This window comes from Elephantulus edwardii, unplaced genomic scaffold, assembly GCF_000299155.1.
Source record: "Elephantulus edwardii isolate Elephantulus edwardi_28Jun2011 unplaced genomic scaffold, EleEdw1.0 scaffold00049, whole genome shotgun sequence".
In the NCBI taxonomy this organism is placed as follows: domain Eukaryota; kingdom Metazoa; phylum Chordata; class Mammalia; order Macroscelidea; family Macroscelididae; genus Elephantulus; species Elephantulus edwardii.
Window position 1 is genome coordinate 18,352,370 of NW_006399799.1, and position 23,938 is coordinate 18,376,307.

At 48.3% G+C, this 23,938-nt stretch overlaps 3 protein-coding genes across 7 annotated transcripts in view; 2 read left to right on the top strand and 1 right to left on the bottom strand.

Moving 5' to 3' along the window:
* On the top strand, positions 1-18,623 carry B4GALT2 (UDP-Gal:betaGlcNAc beta 1,4- galactosyltransferase, polypeptide 2). Of its 2 annotated transcripts, none has more exons than XM_006886560.1 (7): positions 1-185; positions 1,683-2,038; positions 2,271-2,506; positions 14,301-14,491; positions 14,730-14,852; positions 14,968-15,072; positions 17,758-18,620. In XM_006886560.1, the coding sequence occupies exons 2-7, from the start codon at positions 1,735-1,737 to the stop codon at positions 17,906-17,908; spliced, it is 1,110 nt and encodes a 369-aa protein (XP_006886622.1). In that variant the 5' UTR covers positions 1-185; positions 1,683-1,734; the 3' UTR covers positions 17,909-18,620. The 2 variants fall into 2 exon arrangements, with proteins under 2 accessions (XP_006886622.1, XP_006886623.1); XM_006886561.1 differs by lacking the exon at positions 1-185 and adding an exon at positions 1,168-1,210 and having other exon boundaries at positions 17,758-18,623.
* A 697-nt stretch (positions 18,624-19,320) lies between these two features.
* On the top strand, positions 19,321-22,417 carry CCDC24 (coiled-coil domain containing 24). The gene is made up of 8 exons (XM_006886623.1): positions 19,321-19,443; positions 19,630-19,805; positions 19,919-20,035; positions 20,749-20,826; positions 21,346-21,400; positions 21,841-21,910; positions 21,987-22,065; positions 22,150-22,417. The coding sequence occupies exons 1-8, from the start codon at positions 19,321-19,323 to the stop codon at positions 22,415-22,417; spliced, it is 966 nt and encodes a 321-aa protein (XP_006886685.1).
* A 263-nt stretch (positions 22,418-22,680) lies between these two features.
* Positions 22,681-23,938, bottom strand: part of SLC6A9 (solute carrier family 6 (neurotransmitter transporter, glycine), member 9) — a 47,515-nt gene continuing 46,257 nt past the window's right edge. For 3 of the 4 annotated variants that reach the window (XM_006886564.1, XM_006886563.1, XM_006886562.1), the window contains one exon: positions 22,681-23,932. In XM_006886564.1, coding sequence (XP_006886626.1) covers positions 23,738-23,932 — 195 coding nt within the window. In that variant the 3' untranslated portion in view covers positions 22,681-23,737. The remainder of the gene's footprint in view (positions 23,933-23,938) is intronic. The other variant, XM_006886565.1, reaches the window with a different exon arrangement.

Below are 23,938 nucleotides of genomic sequence, written 5' to 3' on the forward strand. Positions count from 1 at the left end.
CCGGGGCGGCTCCGCTCCATGGCCCGCGGAGGCGGCGGGAGGCGGCCCCGGGCCTGCGGGGCCTGCTGACCGGGCGGCGGGAGGCAGCGGGGCCGGGCCATGGGGGACAGAGCCGTCTGCAGCAGCCGGAGCCCGGAGCCCAGCCCAGACCGGAGCAGCGTCCCCTGCTGAGCCCCGAGCGCAGGGTGAGAGGAGGGTGCGCGCAGACCCCAGCCCCAGGGCCCCAAGATCCAGACCCGGTCCCGCGAGGGATGCCCAGAGCGTGGTCTCGAGTTCGCAGCTGAGGTGTTGGCAATCAAACCCGGCCTGGCTTTACCCCTTCCCCACCCCCATCCCCAGTTCCCCTCCGAGCGCCTCTGCCCGCCCCCAGCCAGCCTCCCCTATTGTCCTCGCCCGCCTTGGCCTCGTGTGGTGGGGAGGCGCTCTGTTCTCGGTTCCCCTTTGCCTCGGTCCCCCGCCCCACATCCACTCCCCAGATCCACGCCTCCCCACTCCCCCAGGTTCCACACCCACCGGGTCTCCCAGCCCTCGGGTCGTGGGGTGCCACGTGTTCAGGCCACTCCAGAATCCAGCCCCGCCCAAACGCACCTCTTAGCCTGGCCACCTGGCCACTGGCATGACCCAGAACCCCTGGCCCAGAGGGAGAGGCAGGATGTTTGCACGTGGATCTGGATGTGAGCTGACCAGGAACCTGGGTGTCTGACTGAGTCCAGAAGCAGAGGCTTCCTTTGTGAATATGTAACTGTGTTATCTTCACTCGGGTGTGTCCGTAGTTTTTTGTGGTCTCTGACTGTGGGTGACTGGGACCAGAGGTGGCCGTATGACTCGGTGCGTTTGTGACTGAGACTTGTCTTGCCCACTTAAGTGCTGACAGAAGTGGTTGCTGCACTGTTAGAGCCACTGGCCAGGCCAGACCCTCCCTGCCACACTGAATTCTTTGCCTGTTACCAGGGCCCAGGTGTCTTCTTAGAATCATAACCAGTAGTTCCTGACCGACTCATTGTTCCTCTCAGCCCCACTCTGTTTTGATCTGTAGTTTCAGAGGAGAGGGATTCTGCTCATATCTCAGCTGCACTGGACAACCTGGGCGCCAGGGTCACTTCCTAGCCTGGTCCTAGGTGGCCTGACCTTGTCCAAGACCTGCCCCATGAAACCGCTTTTCCATTAGAAAGGACTGAAAGAAGCCATGAGTAGAAAGTGTGTCTGTATAGTCGTATCAGTTAATGATCCCTGTTCCCCTTTCCCAAACCAGAAATCCTTTGTTGAGAATGCTGCCCTGTGTGGGATGTGTTCTCTTGGGCACGTATGAGTGTGTGGACAAGTGTGTTACTATGTTTAGGGATGATCAGTGTTCCCATATTTGTGTATCTTGGAAGTACATGGTTGAATGTACTTTGGCAGTGAGGCTGTATGCACCTGAGTGTGAGATTGTACGAGAACATGAGGGATGTCAATGTATATGCGTTTAGTATGTGAATGTGTCAGAGGGTGTAAGTATTGTGCTGCCAGAGACTCTGTATGTCTCTTTTGGGTAGAATGTGAGTGCATGAGTGTGGGAGTATGAGCACGTGAGTGAGAGGCTATGGGTCTATGAGTATGAGCAGCTGGGCAGGCAGTGTGGATGGGTATCTGCTCATCTTGCCCTAATGCAGAAGGTCTGTCTCTTTCCTGCCCCTCCTTAGGCCAGCAGCCGGATGCCTGGGCCCACTGGGCCGGCCTGTGGCCGCCTGCGGGATGAGCAGGCTGTTGGGGGGGACGCTGGAGCGCATCTGCAAGGCTGTGCTCCTGCTTTGCCTACTGCACTTTCTTGTGGCCGTCATCCTCTACTTTGACGTCTACGCCCAGCACCTGGCCTTCTTCAGCCGCTTCAGTGCCCGCAGCCCTGCCCATGCCCTCCACCCAGCTGCCAGCAGCAGCACCAACTACTCTCGGCTCAACACTACCGCTCCCAGTTCCAGGCTCCCAGAGGCCCCCAGCGTTGGGCCTGGCCCCACAGCTCCCATCCTCCCACCCTGTCCTGACTCGCCGCCTGGTCTTGGTGAGCCTGCAGGGTAGAGCAGGGCTTGGTATAGGCATGGGAAGAGAAGAGGGTTGGTCTTAACAGTTTGACTTGAGGAATGGACTCTTGAGCAATGTAAGTGCCAAATGCCCAGGTCTGTTTTAAGGGGGCCTATGCTTGGAAGTTTCCTTGTCCACCCCCAGGCTTGGGGAAGGGCTGATCTTCCTGGATTCTGGCAAAGGCCCTGATTCCTACACTGTCCTGCCTGCAGTGGGTCGCCTGTTGATTGAGTTCACCTCACCTATGCCACTAGAGCGGGTGCAGAGAGAGAATCCAGGTGTGCTTCTGGGTGGCCGCTACACACCACCGGACTGCTCCCCAGCCCAGACAGTGGCAGTCATCATCCCCTTTCGGCACCGGGAGCACCACCTTCGCTACTGGCTCCACTATCTGCACCCCATCCTGAGGCGGCAGCGGCTGCGCTATGGCATCTACGTCATCAACCAGGTGTGCTGTCTGTGGCCCTGACTGGGTACCAGCCACGAGGGAACCTGTGTGCACCTGTGGGTGCATCTGTGTGGGTGGGAGAGTGGGGAGGCCTAGGGGCTTTGTTGGTCTGTTTGCGAAGTTAAGGGTACTTGTGGGTCCGTGCCTGCCTGTGGATGTGACTGTGATGTGCAGTTGGGGCACATGTGTATCCATGTACACATAGGAAAGTTTGTGAGTGTGTGAACAGTGATGTCCACCAGAAGGTCTGTGTGTCACCTCAGAAAGGAGTGAACCTGGTTTTCTATTCTAGGCAGGCCTCACTCCACAGTGGAGGTCTGGGGTTATCCTGGCTATGAGGAGTTGTTGAGGGCATCAAGGAATGAGAGTTAGACTCTGGAAGAGGGGTGAAACCTCCAGAGGCCTGCGGATTGTGTGTAGGCCATGCTTCAGCCAGGACACTTTTGCATCTGAGCCCTGCTGTGAGCCTGGCTACTGGGGCCCAGAAAATATTTGACACAGGTCTTCCCTGCTCACAGAGGCTTCCAGGCTTCCATGTGGATCCTCATAGATGCCAGGAGGTTGGTGGGTGACTGGAGCTCAAGTAAGGGCTCATGGGAGCACGAGTGGGCCTGGTCTAGTCCTGAGTTTGGGATGTGATTGGCTGAAATGGAATTTGAGATGAACGGGCGTTGGCTGATGGAGAGGCTAGAGAAGGCAGGACTCAGAGGGGCAGCTGGTCTGAGGTTAGACCGTTGAGGAGGGGTGTGGTACAGCATGCGTGGTGGCCATTCTGGGAGTCATGTTAACATGACTCCGGCTTTAGGTGGTAGGACATAGGACATGATTTTACCTCACATTTTATACTTGCCTTTAGAAATCACTTTGATTGCATATGGAGAATAAAATGGGAATAGGAGTGGAGAGGCAGGGTGACCAGTTGGAAAGAGGTGATTATGTCCAGTAAGGGCTTGGTGAAGGTGTTATGAGTCGGGTGGCAGCTATAGGAATGAAGGGAGAGATGTTATATAATAATGGAGAGTGAAGAAAGAGATGCCAGGCTTCATGACAGTCGCTTGGATGTTTGCTGTGGAAATAGCAGTACCTCTGAGTGAAGTAGGAGCTGGGGCAGGTCTGAAGGGTGCTTGGCTCTGAATTACTTTTCTGCATATCATACATTTGAGTATCTGTGGGAAGTATAGGAGGAAGAATTTATTAAGTAGACAAATTAGCATGAACTTAGGAAGGAGGTCTCACCATAGAGGGAGGGATCTGGGACCCCCCAGTGTATAGTGGTCCCTGAAGCCAACCATGTCCAGTGTGCCCACGGAACAAGACAGGAGGAAAGACTGCACCTGAGGGGGTGCATGCAGAGAGAGAGAGAGAAGCTGCCACCAGAGGCTGAGGAGATTGGCCAGAAAGGTAGCATCCAGAAGAGCTGGGGTCCTGGAAGCTCAGGAAGAGTCGGGAAGGAAGCCGTGGCAGTTGCGTGGTTGGTGCCAGGGAGGAACAAGGATGTGGACTAGAAGCGTCCAGTGGATTTAGTAACAAGATGGGCCCAGCAAGAGCCATTTCAGGGGCATGGTGGGGGCGGGAGCAGATTGCAGTGGGTTGAAGAAGAATCGGATTTAAGGAAATGGAAATAGCCGATTGGAGATGACTTCTTAAAAAATCACAGCTAAGAAGAGAAGGGAAAGGTAGGGTGGAGACTAGGGGGAGGTTTTTGTCAGATGGGAAAGAACTGAGCATGTTTATGAGCTCTGTGGGAGAAAGGCAGGGCAGGAAGGGTGCTGGTAAACCAGGGGACGGGCATGAGCCCTCCTCCAGTGGATGCTGGGAGAGAAGACACAAGAGAGGAAGGGATCTCTGTAAATGTTTATGAAAATTAATAAAATATAATTATAGAAGAAAAAAAAAGAGGAAGGGAGGAGCATGGCAGGTCTGGACAGCTCAGGGTTTCAGAGGGGAGCAACTCCCACCTTTCCAGGCCCAGGTGTGGCTGGTAAGAGGAGGAGCCACCATTCCTCTGCGTGCTTCAGAAATATCTTCCAAAGCCCTTTTTCCAGGAGCCTCTCCGGCTCCAGCTGGAGGTCCGGACCCTGGAGTTCTGTGTTCTGGACATTACGGCCCGGATTCCTGCCTCTAGGAGAACTGCCCTTGCACCTTATTTCTCACAAGATCTCTAGCTTCTTTTTTGTGTGATCCTGTGTGTTCTTTTTATGGGGAACATGAGTTATTTGCCCCAGTGCTGTCTTTCCGTCAGAGGCTGCCCAGGCATTTGGATGTGGATCCAGAAGAGCCAGAGGGGGAAGGTGCCTGAGCTCAGTGTCCTCAGTCCTCATTGCTCTGCACCTTAGATGCTAGTCATGTGGGGCTCTCATTCATCTTCCTGTGTGACTGTGCTCAGCAGGACAGGAACCAGGACAGCTCATCTCTAGAATCCCCTCTATGAGGCTTGAGCACAAGGAGATGCCACAGGGCATGCTTGAATGACTGAATGAAGGAGAGTTCTAAGTAACAGCTTCACTGGAGATTAGCATAAATGAAGCATTTAGTGGGGAATGAATAAATAAGTTGGGGCTAGGGAGGAAAGTTTATGAGGAAGCCTTTTTTATTAAAAAACATTTTCTATTGGTTTTCATACAATAATTCATTTGCACTGTAATTCATTCATATAAATTGTGTTCCATACAATCCTTTAGTTATAGTGTGATTCATACAATCATTCATATACACTATATCCATAGAATCAATTACTGTTGGTGTATGCCTGCTACCACACTTTTTTAGGAAGGTTTCTTTTTTTAAAAAAATAATACCCTGTTGTGTTTCAGGTGAACATTTATACATCAAATCATGTTACCTTGTAATAGTTTTATAAAAATTGTTCTTTGCCATTGATTACAATTTTCACATTTTCATTGTTTAATTCTGTTTGTTCTGTTTCTGTTGATTGTACTTCTCTTCCCCTTCTTGCTTTTTCATCTTTGTGCTTAGGTAAATGTTGACCATTTGGTTTTATGTAGGTTTTTTTTAAAAAAAAATTTATTATTAATTTCAATGAAAATTTACAGAGACTTTGGGTTTCCATTCATTCATTGTTGCACTTTTCTCCCCTCCCAACCCTCCCGCCTAGCACACCACCCTCTTGGAAAAGTGAAAGAAAAAATTCTTTCTTGTTTTACAAACCCTCTCCCAGGTCCACTCCACTATGCAGCCTTCGCTCTGGACTCCTGTCATGACAAAAATACCTAATCACATATACCTTTTAAACAGTTTTCTCCCTTATCTGTTTCAATGCAGTATACATTATTGAACCCATCTTTCTCAGTGTCTCCCCGACCCCGAGATCAGTCCTGTTTTACAATAGTGGCACCGTGCAGTATTTGTCTTTTTGTGACTGAGATACTTCACTCAGCATAATGTCCTCCAGGGTCACCCATTTTGAATAATATTACATGAGTTCCTTGTTTTTCAATGCAGCATAGTATTCCATTGTGTAAATATACCACAGCTTCTCTATCCATTCGTTTGTTGATGAGCGCTTAGGTTGTTTCCAACTCCTTGCTATTGTGAACAAAGCGGTGATAAACATGGGTGTGCATATATCTGCTTGGGTGGCATTTATGGTCTCTTTGGGGTATATTCCCAGTAGTGGAATTGCTGGGTCAAATGGTAGCTCTATTTGCAACTTTTTGAGAAAGCGCCATATCGCCTTCCACAGTGGCTGCACCATTTTACACTCCCACCAACAGTGAATAAAGCTTCCAGTTTTCTCCACAATCTCGCCAACATTTGTTGGTTGTTGTTCTGTTAAATTTTGCTATTCTGACTGGTGTGAGATGATATCTCATAGTTGTTTTGATTTGCATCTCTCTTAGAGCTAGGGATTTTGAATATTTCTTCATGTGCTTGTTAGCCATCTGAATGTCGTCTTCGGTGAAGTGCCTGTTCATATCCTGTGCCCATTTTTCTGTTGGATTATTTATCTTGTTACGGTGCTCAAGTATTTTATAAATTCTGGATATAAGTCCCTTATCTGATATGTCATTACCAAATACTTTTTCCCAGTCTGTGGCTTCCCTTTTTATCCTGTTGTTGTTGTTAAGTGCTGTCGAGTCGCCTGCGACTCATAGTGACCCTATGTACAACAGCCCTAAACTCCGCTCTGTCCTGTGCCAATCGCACTGTCTCTGACACTCCCATCCCAATTATCCAGTCACTGAGTCAATCCACCTCATAGAGGGCCTTCCTCTCCTGCGCTGTCCCTCCACCCTCCCAAGCATGATGATGTCCCTCTCCAAGGACTGGTCTCTCCTCACATGTCCAAAGTATGTTAGACGGAGCCTCAGAATCCTTGCCTCCAAGGAGCTACCCGGTTTAACCCTTTCTAGGACAAATCTGTTTGCTTTCCTAGCAGTCCATGGTATTCTCAAAACTCTTCTCTAGCACCACAGCTCAAAGACATCAATTCTCCTTCTATCCTCCTTGGTCATTGTCCAACTCTCTGATGCATAACAGGTGATTGCGAAGACCATGGCCTGTATCAGATGCACCTTAGTCTCCAAAGAGATACCATTGCTCTTCAGCACTTTGGAGAGGTCCCTAACAGCAGTCTTTCCCATGGCAATGCGCCTTTTAATTTCCTGGCTGCTGGTGCCAAGACTGTTGACTATGGAGCCAAGCAAACTAAAGCTGTGTACAATCTCAATCTTCACCCTTTTTACCCTAATGGAGAAGTTTTTGGATATGCATAGGGATTTGAGTCTTAGAAGGTCCCATTCATCTATTTTATCTTCTCCTGGGGTTGTAGGTACGTAGTTATTTTTTAAGTGAGCACATCACTCACAGATGATATTTATTTTATTAAGCCAGTCTGCCGTTTTGACTGAAGGGTCAGAAGTAGCTCCAACTCCACATTGAAAAGATATTTTAAGTCGATAGTCTCAGGGGTTCTTTTGGTCTCTTATCAGTTCAGCAGGTCTAGAATTCTTTAGTTATTTGAATTTTTATTTACTTTTTTCTCCTTCATTCTGAGACCTTCTACTACCTCACGGTCAATCTCTCATTCTGGCTTCAGAATAAAGCCAGAAGCCATGGTTCATGTGGACTGTTAGTGCCATAGTCTGACTTCGTATTTCAGCCCTTCCCCCCCAGCTGTCACCTGTCCCCCACCCTGTATTTCAACCTTTTGATTTTTTTCCCCTGTCTTCATTCTCTTGCTCCGTGCAAATAGAGACTAATAGTTTTATCTTAGATGGTCGTTTGCAAACTTTTAAGTTCCCAGGTGCCACTCATCAGACTAGGATGTAGAATATCACTTTTGTGAACTGTGCTATGCTAATTGATGAAGCTGCCCCCAAGGCTGGTGTCCCAACTCTTTGACCCAGTAAATCAATCTTGTGAATTGCTTAGTGATGTCTAGGAGTCCTCTGAACCACACCTACTGTCTGGTTTATTATACATGTGGGTAGGTATGCAGTGCTTACATGTAGGTCTAAACATGCATGTGCATTTACTTATATATGCCTTCCTAGACATGTGTCTGCATACATAACCGCAGACGGTTTTAGTTGTTTTTACTGCTGTTGCAAGATTGTGTATATTATCAAATTTATTGAAACTGCTCCTTTTCCTCGTACTTCTTAGTGTCTTTTCTTTTTTTACCTTGGCCGTGCTGTGCTTACTTAATGCATATTTGGGACTGTCTTCCTCCTAGTAGCAAAGATCTACTATCTAGAAAGTAACTCCTTCTCGCTTTACATCCTATTCCTGGTAACTGTCAAAGAACTTTGCTTTCTGTGTATATCTTTATTCCTGATTTTTTGTAATAGTAGGATCATACACTATTCATCTATTGTGTTTGACTTACATCCCTCATTATAATGTCATCCAGATTAATCATACTGTAAGATAGACTGTGGACCCCTCATTGTTTCATTATTCTCTATAATTGCATATTATTTCATGACATGCATGTGGCATAATTTGTTTATCCATTTCTCTTTACTCTGCACTTAGGTTATTTCCATTTTTTGCTTTTGTGAATAATGCTGCTCTGAACATAGGTATGCATATGTCTATTTATGTTATTGTTCATAAGTCTCCAGAATATATACCTAGGAGTGGGAGTACTTGATCATAAGTGTAAAAAGAGCAAGGGCTGTGTGGCGATGGTCGTATCTGACCTTTACCAAGTTCGTAAAGTGGAACTGTTCCGTTCACAGCATCAGTAACACAAAACCAATCTTGAGGTCAGACGAATTCCCTGTGTTCCCATACCGCTTTCTAGTCATCTCAACACCAATTTTTCTGCTTTACTGGAGAAGTCAAAAGGTTATAATCAAGATTAATAACAGAATACAGTCAAACCAGCTCCCGAAATATGTACACAGCCACTTCACCCCCCAAGCCTTGTAGCTCCAGGCCATTGTTCCCAAGTTCTCAGTCCAACCAGTGTTGACTCTTTCTCTCTAATTGTCCATTAAAGTTCTCAGTCCTGCCAGCATTGGCTCTCCCCTACCAGTTGTCCAATAAAGTTCTCAGTTCTGCCAATATTGGCTCTCCCTAGCCACTCAGTGTCTCATCTCATATCAAGTCTCCAGTTCGGCCATAGTTGCTCTTTCCTGGTGGTGAGGTTTCTTCACTGGTGGTAGTGGGAAAGTCTTTTTCCTCTTCATTGGTGGGGGAAGATCTCATCTCTGGGGCTAGAGCTGTTCAATTTATTGATAAGACTAACCAATCCTCTTATAGATTGTTGAGACTGGCCAGTCCCCTTATGGAATGGTAGATAGCCTGTCCCTTTGTGGATAAGCCAGCATACCCGTTCACATGGTCCACATAGTCAGTCATCCATATTTAAATAATTCAAGAAACACCATATTGAAAGACAAATTCTAAGATGCTTCTGTTTCTTTTTGAGTAAGCTCCTCACTGATTTCAGTAGTGGATGGAGGATGGACTATATTGCAATTTTACTGGCAACATTTGAGAGTTCTGATTGTCTGGCAATCTTGCCAGCATTTTGTTTTCCAGACTTTGGTTTTTTGTTTTTGTTAAATCATTGTCATTTTTAGAGTATCTAATTGTATAGGTTGGAAGCAGGAGTGGCATCCACTTCTAAAAAAGCTTGCCTCCAGAAACTCTATGAACTTGGAGAAAAGATGAAAGTTTTGCGTTCAAGATTTTCAGACTCTACGACAATTAACAACAACAACAACATTGTATAGGGAGTTGTGGTAAGGAGTAGTGGTGTCAATCCAGAGGTACACGGTCAGTGTACACCAGCTGTTCCACAAGAGAAAGGTGGATAGTATCCTCTCTTGGGACTTACTGCCTCTGAGAACCCACTGGAGGGTCAGCTGTGTGTTAGTTCTGACTCGACAGTACATGACAATAACATCTCATTGTAGTTTTGATTTACATTTTTCTAATAGCTAAATATCACAGGCATTTTTCAAGTATTTGTCAACTGCCTGAATAGTTTTGACCTTAGTTTTTCTTCCAGCAACTTTATCGTTTTAGCTTTAACATTTAAATCTTTAGGGAACCCTGGTGACATAGTAGTTGAAACACTTGATGGCTAACCTCAAGGTTTGTATTTCAAACCTACTATCTGCTTCATGGGATAAAGATGAGTCAGTCTGCTTCTGTAAATATAGACTTTAAAACCCTATGAACACTTCTACTCTATTAGTATGAGTCAGAATTGACTTAATGACTATGTTATTGTTGTGTGTCATTGAGTCAGAACCAACCCATAGTTGACCTTCTGGTGGGTTTTCAGAGGTAGAGTACAAGAGTAGATTGCCCATCCTTCTCCTGTGGAGCAACTGGTGGATTCAAACCTTTGGAATTGTAGCTCAGCTCATTATGACTAGGCCGCCAGAGCTCCCCAATGACTATAGGTTTGTTTTTGTTGTTGGTGGTGGTAAATGACCTTTTGGTGAAATGGCTATGCATGTCATTTGCCCATTTTTTTTTTTAAATTTGGCTTTTCCCCCTTTTTACTGAGTTTTGAAATTTTCTGGGTAGGTTAGACTCATCAGATATGTCATTGCCAAAAATCCCCCCACACTCCCAGTCTGTAGGGAAGACAGAAGTCTTCTGATGAGTATAAGTACTTAATTTTCAGGAGGTCCCGATTATCTAATTTATCTTCTGTCATTTGTATATTTTTAGTTGGTTGATAGGCTATTTATGGTTAGGTTTAAAGTTAGGTTTGCCTAGTTCTGATCTTGTGTTGTCTTCCAAGAATTTTATAGTTTAGAATATCTTGTGTTAGTTTTTTCTCCACTTTAAAAAAATTATTTTAATAATTTTAATGAACATTTACAGAGATTTTGGATTTCCATTCATTCATTCATTCATTGTTGCACTTTTGTGTTAGTTTTTGTGCATGTTATGAGGGATGGATCCTAACTAAATATTTTATATATTGATATCAGGTTTTGTCAGCACCATTTGTTGCAGAGACTCTTCCTTGTAGAATAGACTTGGACTTTTTTCCTTCTGGTTCTCAGTTCTCTTCCAGTGGTTTGTGTTTGTCATTGAGCCAGCTGTTTTGACTGCTGGGGCTGGGTAGCAGCAGGTTGGGTGTTTTCTGTATGATAGGTTTTGAGATTGAGAAATGTGAGGCCTCCTACTTTATTCTTCAGTATTGTTTAAGCTGTTCAGAGAGTCTGCTTCCTTCCATGTAAAGTTGGAGATTGTTTTTCCATTTTATAAAAAATGGTGCTGGGGTTTGGATCAAGGTTGCATTTTATTTTTAGATTACTTTTGTTAGCACTGACATTTATACCTTGTTATGTTTTCCAACTCAAGAACATAGGATATCTCCCCATTTATGTAGAATTTTTAAAAGTTTCTTTAGTTAGTGGTTTATAGTTTTCCTTGTATAAGTCTTTTATGTCCTTGTTGTTGTTGTTATATGCCATAGAGTCGCCTATGACTCATAGCGACCCTAGGTACAACAGCCCTAAACCTTGCTCTGTCCTGTGCCAGTCTCACTGTCTCCAACACCCCCACCCCAAGTACCCAAGTCACTGAATCAATCCACCTCATAGAGGGCCTTCCCCTCCTGCACTGTTCCTCCACCCTCCCAAGCATGCCCTTAGCTAGGTTTATTCCTAAATATTTTACCCTTTGGTATTGCTTTCCTAATTCCTTCCTTCCTTTCCCCCTCCCCACCTCTTCCTTGTTAACGTAGAGGAACCCAGCTGTTTTCTGCTATTATTTAAGATCTATCTTTCCATTTCTGCTATTGTTTAAGATCTATCTTTCCATTTCAGTAACTTTCTTGTAAAATCTCTGGAATTCTCTATGTGTCAGATCATGTCATCTTCAAATAAAGGCAGCTTTATTTCTTCCTTACTACTTTGGATACCTGTTGTTTCCCTTTCTTGCCTTACTTCTCAAGTGAAGACCTCCAATATAATATTGAATAAAAATGGTGATAAACAGCATCCTCGTGTCAGTGGTCTCAATTTTTCTCTGTTGAGAATAATGTTGGTTCTTGGTTTTGCACATACACCTGTAATGATCAGGCCTTTTCCTCATAGGGTCACTATGAGTCGTGCTCAATTCGAAGGCAATCAACAACAATTACCACCACTTTTAATGATATTGAAGAATTTCCCTTCTATTTTGAAGAGAATTTTGAGAAGGGAAGAATGTTAGATTTTATTAAGTGCCTTTTCTGCATTGATTGAGATGGTCATGTGATTCTTTTCCTTTATTTATGTGGTGAATTTAAATTGATTGGTTGTCTAGTGTTCAACTGCTCTTGCAGTCCCTGATAAGAATCTCACTTGATCATGATGCATGAGCATATTTTTTTTCATATGCTGTTGAATTCTGTTGGCTAGAATTTTGTTGAGAAGCTTTATGTCTGTATTGGTGAGAGATATTGGTCTGTAATTTTCTTTTTGTTTGATTTTGATACTACGATTGTTCTAACTTCATAGAATGAATTAGAGTATTCCTTCCTTTTCTATGTTCTGGAATAGTCTGAGTAGAATTAATATCATCTGTTCTCTGAATGTTAGAATTCTTCAGTAAAGCTGTCTGGGCTGGCCTTTTTATACTGTTAGGGGTTTATTTTATTTTAATGACATCTTCAGTTTGTTCTTGTGTTATGATTTGTTTAAATTTTCTGTGTCTATTTATGTTAGATAGATAGTATGTTTATAAAAATTGCAAGAAATGCTTGCAGTTTTAAAATTTTGTTGGAATATAAATTTTCATAATATTCTTTTATGATCATTTTTATCTGTTAGTGATATAATGTTACCCTTCTCATTTCTTAGTTATTTACATCTTCTTTTTTCTCTTCTTTTGTCCATTTGGCCACAGTTTGTCAGTTTTGTTGACTAGAATTTTGTTGAACTATTGCGAAAGGAGCAGTTCTAACATGGGGATGGTTGAGTCTGATTTCTACCTACTTCATAAAAGGGAACTGTCCTCGTCAGTAATATCCATAGTGGCAGATAGATAGCTGTACAGTCAGACATGCCACCCTCCATGCTCCTGTACCTTTTTCCACCAATCATTAGGTTTGATAGTCATTGTTGACTCACAGACCTTACTCACAGTTAAGGTACCAAGGGTGAGGCTTAAAAGGAAGTAGGAGATTGGAGAAGGCAAAGAATATCACCCATTGCAAGTCTAGGTTTTAACCCAGCCATCCCAAGTCACTAGGATCTCAATTAGTCCAGGCTATGGTTTCAGTTAGGCAGTCCAGTTCCTTTTCCTTCCATCATCTGGCAAGAATAGCAAAACTTTTAACTGTGGGCTTTATTTCAGGTGTCTTCTGGTTACACTTTGCCATAGTTTCTTACAATAATGCCACAGTCTCTCCACCATCATCACCTGGGTCTTGGCTCCAGTCTCCCTCAAGACTTGCTGCTCAGTGTGGAAAGCAGTCTCTCTCTTATCCTACTTGTACAGCTGTTGATGATTTTATAAGACCTGTGTTTGCAGTTAAGGTAGTAGCTGGAGACCAGAGGGGCTAATGTAATGTCTAGAAAAGCCAACTTTTAAGCTAATATTACAACTATTCTTGTTGATTTCTATTTCATTTAATTTTCCTCTGATTTTCATGATTTCTTCTGGTAACTGTAGACTTCTGCACCTTTTGTATTTACTTAAGTTGTAGTGTAAGCTGTGCTTTTAACCCTTTTTGACATGTGCATGTATTACTATAAGCTTTCTCCTCAGAGCACTGCTTTTTCTGTGTCCCAGAGTTTTGTTATGTTATGTTTTCTTTTTTGTATGTTATATTTTATTCTCTTTTTTTTTCTAGGAATTTGAATTTGAAATTTCTTCGATTACCTGATAGTTTTTAAGTAGGATTGTTACTTAGTTTCCGTGTTATTAATTTATTCTTTTTGCTGTTGATTTCTAGTTCATAGTATGTCAGAGAATAGGCTGTATTATTTTGATGTTTTGGGATTTATTGAGGCTTATTTTATGGCCTAAGATAGGATCTGTTCTGGAGAATGAACCATTTACTCTGAAGAAGAGTTTGAACCATGCTGCTGATGGAAAATGTGTTTGATATGTATCGATGAGTTTGAGTAAGTGGAAGAAAGCATTGCTGGCAGGAGGAACTGCTGCCATCAAGGTCTGGAGAACATAAGGAGGCAGTGGAGAGATGAAAGCCTTGAAATCCTAGTCCAGAGTAAAGAGCTGAGTTGACATTGAGCATTCAGGGGAGCCATGTAGACAGGCTGGGGCCCCTGGGAATTGATATGGGGTGGTCCCGGGTCAGTGTTGGAGGATCCCAGAGCTGACCTCTTCCCTTTCCCCACCCCAGCATGGTGAGGACACCTTCAACCGGGCCAAGCTGCTTAATGTGGGCTTCCTAGAGGCATTGAAGGAAGACGCATCTTATGACTGCTTCATCTTCAGCGACGTCGACCTGGTTCCCATGGACGACCGCAACCTGTACCGCTGTGGTGACCAGCCTCGCCACTTTGCTATTGCCATGGACAAATTTGGCTTCCGGTGAGGGCTGTGTTCTTAATTAGACTGAACACTCCTCACCTTCAGCCCCACTGCTCCAGCTACCCTCAACACACCCAGACCATCATTCTCAGCCCTAGGGTCCACTTTTGCTCCTACACCATACCCTTTGAGCTGAACCCTTGCTGGCATTCTCTGTTGTATGTTCTCTCCTCACACCATCTGTGATCCTCTTGGTATGCCCTGAAGCCCTCACTGATGCCTGCTTTTCATGTTGTAGGCTGCCCTATGCCAGCTACTTTGGAGGTGTGTCAGGCCTGAGTAAAGCCCAGTTTTTAAGAATCAATGGCTTCCCCAACGAATACTGGGGCTGGGGTGGTGAGGATGACGACATCTTCAACCGGTGAGTTGGGTGGGCGTGGAGAGCAGGCTGGGTGTGCGAAGGGGTGAGGTACAGACTGGGCAGGGCACCTTGCCCTTCCTGGTGCCTGTTCCAGTCCATCTGTCCCTGTCCCCAGGATCTCCCTGACTGGGATGAAGATCTCGCGCCCAGACATCCGAATAGGCCGCTACCGCATGATCAAGCACGATCGGGACAAGCATAACGAGCCCAACCCTCAGAGGTGACCCCCCAGTTCCTTCACCCCAGGTGCCCCAAGTTCCTTACCCCTAGAAGTGACCTCCCGGTGTATCTAGTTCTTGATCTCAAGTGTCCCCCAATCTGAACCTCCTGGAGGGAATCCATATCCTTAGAGGTGACTTCTCAGCACTCCTGATCCTAGTGCCAGTGACACCCGACCAGTGATCTTGACCCTTGACTCCTAAAAGTGGCCTCTGGTACTCTTAAATCTTGTTCCCAGAGAAAATTGCCTTCTCATTCATTGGTGCCTTCTCAGACTCAACTATAAATCTTCAAGAACCTTGTATATAGTGGCCCTCCCAGAGTGGGTATGATGAGAGAGTGGGCATTGAGCACACCTCCTGGACCAAAGGACATTGACAGCTTTTGCCCAGGCAGTGTGGAGTAGGGAGTGGACAGATGTGGTGACCCTTTGATAGGAGGGGGTGGCAGAACATATAACAGCATTTATAAGATATAGCAGGTCTCTGGTTGGGCAAAGAACCTGAAAGACCTGTGAAGTAGAGACATGGACTTCCTGACTTGTTGTGTGCCTACTGGGTGCCAGGCCTTGTGGGGAGGGGAGGGACCCAGAGTGGTCATTCCCTAACCTTCTATCCCTTATGCAGTTTATTCAAGAAAAGATGGAGAGAGAGTTACAGCACAAGATCATCAAGGCAGGGTGCTCTCTTGGCAGAAGAAGAACTGTTAGGGGGGAAGCTTCCTAGGGGAGGTGATAGTAAACTGGAGTTGGAAAATTCAGCTCATATTTGTCATATAACATCGTGTGAATGGAAACCTGTTTGGATAAAGAGTATAGTATTCCAATAAGCTGGAGTATGATCATGACTTGCATATGCCAAGATTATGAAAGAGTTTGGTTTTAAAAAGTCTGGGAGTAACAGGAGAGGGGTCAGGGCTGGGTGGTCGGAATCCTGGCATGTAAGGTTGATTTTTGTCCCAGGGGCCGGGGAAGTTGTGAAGGGCCTCACACAGGGGGAAGACATATTTAGATTTGTGTTTAGAAGGATTGTTCTTTGAACTTGAGGAAGGTGAAGGTCTGGTCTAGTTGCTGACAGAGCAGGAAAAGCAGCAGACCAGATCTAAAAGGAAATGAACAAAGTGCTAGAGAGATGCTCAGTAGGGGCTTGGGAGGCTGCTGGGCCTCCAGCTTGAACAGTAGGGTTTCTCTGCTTTCAACCCAGGGTGCAGGAGTGGGGAGTTAGATTGCAGTACTAATGTAGGGTTGGTGTTTGCCAGAAGCATGAGAAGCACAGGGGAATTCAGGGAGTTGAAGAAAACGTTTGAGAGGAAAACCGTTTTGGAGCAGGGAGGGTAGACAGGCTGGGAGACAATAGGGTTCAGGGCATCAGAGGGTGGGTATGCAGTACTGGGATGGCTCAGGAGAGGGGCAGGAGGATAGAAATGATCCAGACATTGGCAATGAGCTCTCTCTCAAAGTACATGTCTGGAGTGTTGGTCCTGTGGCAGGAATAGCAGGTCTGGGTGCTGTCATCCATGGGTGTCTGCCATGGCTGTAGAAATGGCAGTCGCCTTCAGTTTCTAGCTTGAGGAGTGCTGTGAGTTCCATCTGCCCTGGTGCCTTTGCCTCCTAGGGGTTCTCCTGGATTCTCCCCTACTCCAACATGTCTAGTCCACAGTGAGTCGTGTTGGTGCCACCCAACTCCAAAACATCTGCACTTACCCCCCCGTTCTCCTTTAGTCTAAACACCATGATCTTGCCGGGACTACTATTGCAAAGCCTCTAACAGGTTTCCCAGCTTCCTTCCTGCGTTACTATACGCCAAACCTCCAAATGGACTTAAAAACTCCCAACTGGGTTAAAAATCCCTCTGTCATCTAGCAGAATAGAATGTTAACTTTTTATTCTTACAGAGCTCTGCCTATATCCACACTTAACCTCCAGGCTCTTCTTGGGGTTTTGCCCCTTTTGGTCCATTAGCCTCTAGCCACACTAACCCCTTCAACTGTGCAAAATCTCATTTCTCATTTGGGGTCTTCAAATGTGCTCTCTGCCTGGAATCTCTCCCCTGGTTCTAAACTTGATATCATGTCTGAATGAATCCCTTCCAAACAGCCATCTTAGCACTCTTAATCATAGCTGTCAGTTGTGTCTGGCTGTGGGCTCAGGGTTTCCTGGTTTGCTACCTGTCTGCCTTAGTGAAGTAGACTTGTCATGAGAGAAGAGTCTTGCCTGTCTGTGCATGGCTGTTTCTCTGGTGCTGTGAGCAGATCCTGGCGTAAGGAATGCTCAGTAAGTAGATGGTGAAGGAGTGACAAGGATGAGGAAGTGAGAAGATGTTATGGGTTTAGGGAAGATGCATCTCATATAGGAGATGTTGCACCTGGGCTACCTAGGGAATGCCCCAGGTCTGGATCTAAGGCTTGAGGAAGTCTGAACTGAGAGATTTGTGAGGGTGTCACAATTCTGTTTGCTGGAGGTAAATGACTGAAGGGTGAGATCTGCTTTTTAAGGGCACATGGAAGTAGAAAGTGCCCCATGCAGGTGGAAGGAGGAAGATGGGGTGAGAAGAATCAAATCACCCCTAGAATGACATTTAGGTCTGGCCCCAGAGGTTCCACATTCAGTATTGGGTTTAGTGGTTAGCTGTGTGGGTAGCTGTATCCCCACGCCAGCCCTCACTCAATCAACTTGTATCCTGCCTAGGTTTACCAAGATTCAGAACACCAAGCTGACCATGAAGCGGGATGGCATTGGATCTGTGCGCTACCAGGTCTTGGAGGTGTCTCGGCAACCACTCTTCACCAACATCACAGTAGACATTGGGCGCCCTCCATCATGGCCCCCTCGGGGTTGACACCAGTAGACAGAGGACTACCTGCCCAAGGACTGACTTACAGCCTGGCTGGTGGCTGAGAGGGTGCTTGGGGGAGACCTCAGGACTGAAACTGTGGGCCCTACTTTCTGAAGGGCTTCAAAAGGCCCCTCAGCTGCACCTGGAAGTTTCAGAACCCACTTTGAGGGGGTCTTCTGGCCTGGGCTAGCCCCTCAGTGTGGCCCGCTAAGGGGTCAACTCTCTCCTGCCCCTTCCTTCCAGCCCAGCCCCCCTCACTGTCAGGGTCGGGCCAGCCCCAGCACTGCCTCGTTGAGTGGCCTGGGCTAGGTCACTCCACCTCTCTGTGCCTCAATTTCCCCCCACCTTGAGTCCCCTAGGGCCTGGAAGGGAGGGAGGTTTGACTAGGGGGCGGTATCTCTTCCAGGGGGAATCCTCAGACCTGGGGATCCTCCATGCTCCCAGGGGAGGGGAAACCTTTTTCATTCAACACTGTAGGGGGCAAAATTTGGTGCGCCCCCTTGCTTATGAGGAGCAGCCCCAGGAGGGGATCAGAGGGGGTGCTGTGTCGCTGCCTGGGATCTTGGGGTCAGGCTTTGCATGGGGAGCGGGTGGGACTTGAATCAGCCAGTCAGAATCCCGCCTGTCTCAGAGGAGGCAGTAGCCCCAGGGCCGGCTCGTCTTTGTACATTGCACAGAAACTTGTGTGGGTGCTTTAGTAAAAAACGTGAATGGAGCAGTGCCCTTGTCTGTTTCTAGATGGGGATGTGGGTGTCTGAAAGCAGTTTCCCCGGGTGTATTGTGTGGGAAAGCCCCTGGTCGAACCTGTCGTTAGGGACGCTGTGCCCCTTCCGAGGACCGCCTTGCTGGATTTCCATTGGCCTTAGAGGAAATGCTTTTACAAAGAGCCATCATTTGGGGAAATTTCAAGTCAACGAACTAGAACCAGATTGCTGCTTCTTCCACCTGTACTGCCCGCCCTCCTGAAAGCCCTTGCCCAGGAAATCCCCAGGCTAAGAAGTCAGGGGGAGGCGGTGTCACCCCGAGGGACTGGGCCTTTGGGGTGGCTGGGAGTCTACAGGGGGGAGAGTATTCCCTTCCTCTCCTTGCTCCTAAGGGCATGGGCGGGGCCTCGGGGCGGAGCTCTGGGTTGCCGGGGCGGTTTCCCTGGTGACAGCAGCGCGAAAGGGCGGAGCCACACTGCGCTGCACCCGCTGCGCTGCCGCCGAGGGGCTGGGGGAAGCTGGACCGCAGGGCAGAGCGCTGGAGGCAGCAGGGGGCTCTGGACCTGGTAATTCCGGCCCCTGGGATTGGTGTTCAATGGCGAGAGTGGGACCTGGCCCCTGCTCGTCCAACACACAGCCTCTCCCAATGGGTCCAGCGCTCTGACCTGTCGCCTAGGTCAGCCGCAGGCCTCGTAGCAGCACAGGCAGGCCATGCTCCAGGATCTGTCGCTGTGGCAGCTGGTGGAGGATCATGTTCCACGCCCAGAACGAGCCGAAGTGAAGAGGATCCTTGGGGAAGCGGCTGTAGACCTAAGCCTGGAGCTTTGGGAGGAGGTGGGGAGTTGGAAATGGACCACACTCGTGGCCCATGAGTTGAAAGTCTTCCCCATCTGTTCTCACCCTGCCCGGCAACTCCTAGACCTAGTCTCATTTGTCCCTCTTTCTCCTTGCCAGTGTAATACCTCTCCAATCCATGCCTGTTCCCTTTCCTGGAACAAAATGTCCCAGTGATTCTTGCAGGTGGTGATGCTGCGGGAACTGCTTAAAGATGTGCAAACCTCCCACACCCCTGGCTCCGGTCCTGCCTTAGACCTCTGCTCCCTTCTGGCCCCATCACCCCGCCAAAAGGACCTCGTGCGCCAGGAGCTGAGGCAGCTGCTCCAAGCTCTCCGCCACAAGGCTATACGTGAGGGCAGGTGGGCGCCTCAGACTTCCAGCTAGCCCCTGTCCATGATATGAGTCAGAGTGACCTTTCCCTTTGGACTCCTGGAAGGAGCCCCTCTGCCTCCTTCATGTGCACCCTCTGCAGGGACCAGGCCCAAGCTTGGACCCAGTATAGCCCCAGGGTGGTTCGCTTTGCCTTGGAGGAGCCCAGATGCAATTCACCAAAGCAGGAGATACCTGGAATGAGAGCTGACAAACCCAGGTAAAGTGGTCAGAGAGGAGGGATCAGCTTCAGCGCAGAAGAGCGCTAAGCCACTGGTGGTTCCCCTTTTCCCTCCCTGGATGAGCTTCTGGTTTGGGCCTGGACACTTACAGACCCTGTAGGAGTAGGGGGTCAGATCAGCACCTGAGAGCCACAAGAGCGCAGAGGAGACCCCCCTGCCTAGCGTGAGGACAGGGATTCTGGAGAAAGTAGCTAGTTTGATCTAGGTCAGGAGTATGAAAAAGTCATCTTTGCTTGAAGAGGAAACACTGTATGTAAAATATGATAGGAGGCAGAGGCCTGGCTACTGAACAGTTGGGCAGAGCTGTACTGGAGAGGCAGGGAGAGCTGAGGGGAGATCTTGCAAATGTTATTTACAACCTGTGACTGAATGAGAGAAAAGAATGAGAGCTTGTGGCAATGTTGGTGACACCTTCCTTCTGATTGTCACACAACACTACCAGGTGGATGTTATTCCCATTTTGTAGGCAGAGACATCACTGCTCAGAAAGGATAAATGCCTTTTTTTTTATAAATGCCTTGTTCACACACATTAAAGGGCAGTCAAGCCTATGTAGGCAGAGAACTCCAGCTCTTTAATATTATGTAGCTTTTGTTAGAAAAATTTAACATTGTCTGGGGGAAGTGGTGGTTGTATCCTGAAGGACTGGGTGAGGCCATGCTGGGAAGAGTGATCTGACTTCATCTGCCAGCAGCAGCCACAGGGACCTCAGTGTCATCAGAGATCGACTGAATGTGTCTGACATTGACCAGGTTGCTGGGCACCTGCGGTGAGGCCCAAGGACCCCTGTGTGTGGGGGTGGAAATGGGGAGGATGGGGCTGGGAGTGGATCTTGGACCATGAGAGGCAAGGGAGGAATCATCTGTGGTGGAGTCAGGTGAGTAAGGCCAGGGAGATTCAAAGCAGAATTAGCCAGCTACAGGGGTCAGCAGGGGCCATAGTGTTAGGATGTTTCTTTTGATATAGTAGGGAGTCATATGGGGTTTAAACGGGAAGAAAGGCTGATGTGTGGGGAGAATGGAGGCAGGGAGAGTGCAGTAGTGCAGAAAGGATGGAATCTGCTAGAATGTAGATGTGGGGTGGTCAAGGAGCAGATACGTCTGCACAGGAAGAGGACCGTGATGGCCAGATTGCTGGGCAGCACCCAGGTACCAGAGGACCACATGGACTGAGAAGGGATGCCTGGGGCAACTCCTGATACAGTTGGAGGGAGGGGCTGTGGAGGCCAGGCTGCTCTGCTCAGCTGAGAGTGCTCCATAGCTGGCTGCCCCGCTCCCTCACGTCCCAGGGGTCTCCTGGAAGACGAGAGTCGAACCTTGGAGAGGGAGATCTCCATCCTGCGGGTGAGTTGCAGGCTGGTCTTTTCCTGGGACCTTTCTGCTGAGCACAGAAACACTTGTCTTGTGGGCATGTGAGATCCCTAAGTGTGTGCACAGGTGCATGTGAACACTCCGAGTCCTGGGTCCATTTCTCATGTGTGTGTGTTTTAGCAACTCAGGATTCTGGCTGAATTAATAAATTTAGTGCTAGCACTTTAGAGTAACCTACTGGACTTCTTCTAGTGTGACTGTCTTCACTGTGTCTGGCCTGAGCCTCACCATGCTCAGCTGTTTAGTAGGGCTGGCTTTCTCATGGGAGGGCTGCCCTCAGGGGGGTTGGGATAACATGGGTTCATGGGCCAGCTTCCCAGGGCTGCCATTGTGTTGGGTACCCTGTCCTAGGGATGTGCTCTGCCCCACCCACTCCTGCCTCATGCGGGGCTCTCACACAGCCATACCTGCAGGGCTGCTTGGAACAGGAGCACATGAAGGTTTCCCAGTCCTCCAAAGATGCCCTGGAACCCACCTTGACAGGTGAGCCCCAAGAGTCCTACACTGTGCACACTCTGGGAGGGCTTGGCACGGTGTCTGAAGTATGCATCTCCCCCAGAACTACAGAAACAGAAGAAGGTCATGGAAAAGGATTTGCAGATCCCTATGGGGGCCTCCTCTGTTGCCCCTAGCCCTAGGTAAACCAGAGCAAGTAGATGGCCAGTCAGGGTGGGATGAGGGATTGGGCCACTGACCCCTCACGGCTACTCCTCCTTATTTAGGCAGCAGCCGCTGGGCAAGCCCCTCTCCCTGGACACACAAGCCATGTCCTCCATTCAGGACCCCAGATCCATTTCTTGCCCTCGTGGAATTGCTGGAGTTTTGTCTGGGCCTCCCCAGTGCCATCTGCCTACACCTCCTTCAAAGTGCCACCCCAAACCTCGAGGCTTGGCTGCCACCTGCCGCTGGGGACGGCAGCTCCGATGCAGCGCCAGGAAAGGGCCAGCTCCCCCCGCAGTGTCCGGTGCAGTGCCCCAGGCCCGCACCTGAAGAGCTGGTCTTGATGGAGGCTTCTGCTGCCTCTTAGCTGCCAAGTTCTGATCTTGGATTGGTCCTCACCACCCCCCCCTACGCTGGCTGTTTGACCCTCATGCTATCCCCTTATCTGGGGTTCAGAAGCAGGGAGTCTGTCCCAACCATCAAAACTTTTTCTAATTCTCCCCTCAGCTCCTTACAGTGACCTGTGGGGCAGAGTTCCCATTCCAGCCCTGACTTTTGTCCCCCAGAGGGCCCAGACAGAGTACAGCCACAGCTCAGAGACAGGAATAGAAATTTCATTAAAATCTATGGACTTTAAAATCCTAATGGCGCACGAATGGGCAGGGATGGGTGGTGCACCGTTATTGCTACAGAGGATTAGAGGTGGCTTGGCCAGGACTGTCACTGCACTGAAGGGTACAGAGGACGGACAGACAGACACTGCAGGGGTTGGGGAAGGAGCTCTGACTCTGACCCTTGGAGGGGTTTGGAGGGGCACGTGGGCTGGGGCCATTTGGCACATGAACAGGACAGCACAGTTTGGGAAGACTGGGCCTTTAGCCTGGTGGAGGAGGGCAAAGGGGTATTGTGCAGGGACCCCTTTCCCAGGACTCCGGGCGCAAACTTCCTGCTGGGCAGCCCCGCTCACCCCAGCCCCCCAGAAACAAGTGCTTTGGGCAGGCTGCTGGGTCACAGGTTTCTACTGGCTGGGCCTGACAGCCAGGGCTGGAGAGAGGGGCAGAGACCCCAGAGCAGCCAAGTGAGGTGCAGACAGGCCTGGAAGACAGATTGGGCCCAGGGTTGGAAATGAGGGGTGGCATCCACAGATAATACAATGTTTACAAAAAACAAGTACACAGACAAACAGGCCTGGGCGGCACAACTGACATGTAACACTGCACAGTCCCCAGCCCCTTTAGAAAGATCCAAATTTGCCTGGGCAGAGGCTGGGGACTGCTCTGAGGGTGGGAACACTGGACAGGAAGCTGGATGCCCAAAGGGGCTAGGGGTGGGGGACTCACCAGGATCTTAGCTTAGGGCAGAATGGGAGAAGCCTCTGGGGACCTGGCCTGAGACCCCTCCAAAGTGCTTTGGGGCCCCCAGCACCCTTCCCATCATTCCCATACCCTCACACCATCTTGGCATTCCAAGAACCTGTAAACACTGGGGACACGAGCACGAATGGCCACACTAATAGTAGTGGCCAAAGTGACAGCAGCCGCCCTGGCCAGGGTATAGCAGGGGGCAGGTGAGTGACACCTGTCCACTGCCTGCCCAGTCTCTGTGGTGGGAGCACTGGGTGGGGGTGGGACACTCCCCTTGCAGTTGTGCTCATATCCGGGAGTCCTGGAGGCGGCTGGAGCCATTGCTGCCCACGATGGGGATCTGGGCCTTGTCTGGGTGCAGCGGCTGGACCTCAAGCCCGTCTTCAGGGGATGGAGCTATGGTGGGGGCATAGCGCCCAGTCCGGTGCTCCAGGAGGGCGGGGCCCCAATCTCTACTTGGCTTTGTGGCATTTTTCAAACGCTGTGT

Bases quoted from the DNA above. Each gene is read 5' to 3' on its own strand.
- B4GALT2 (XM_006886560.1), top strand. From the start codon at position 1,735: ATGAGCAGGCTGTTGGGGGGGACGCTGGAGCGCATCTGCAAGGCTGTG. The intron at 2,039-2,270 runs GTGAGCCTGCAG...TCCTGCCTGCAG, and splicing joins TGACTCGCCGCCTGGTCTTG to TGGGTCGCCTGTTGATTGAG. The intron at 14,492-14,729 runs GTGAGGGCTGTG...TTCATGTTGTAG, and splicing joins ATGGACAAATTTGGCTTCCG to GCTGCCCTATGCCAGCTACT.
- CCDC24 (XM_006886623.1), top strand. From the start codon at position 19,321: ATGCTCCAGGATCTGTCGCTGTGGCAGCTGGTGGAGGATCATGTTCCA. The intron at 20,827-21,345 runs GTGAGGCCCAAG...CTCACGTCCCAG, and splicing joins CAGGTTGCTGGGCACCTGCG to GGGTCTCCTGGAAGACGAGA. The intron at 21,401-21,840 runs GTGAGTTGCAGG...CCATACCTGCAG, and splicing joins GGGAGATCTCCATCCTGCGG to GGCTGCTTGGAACAGGAGCA.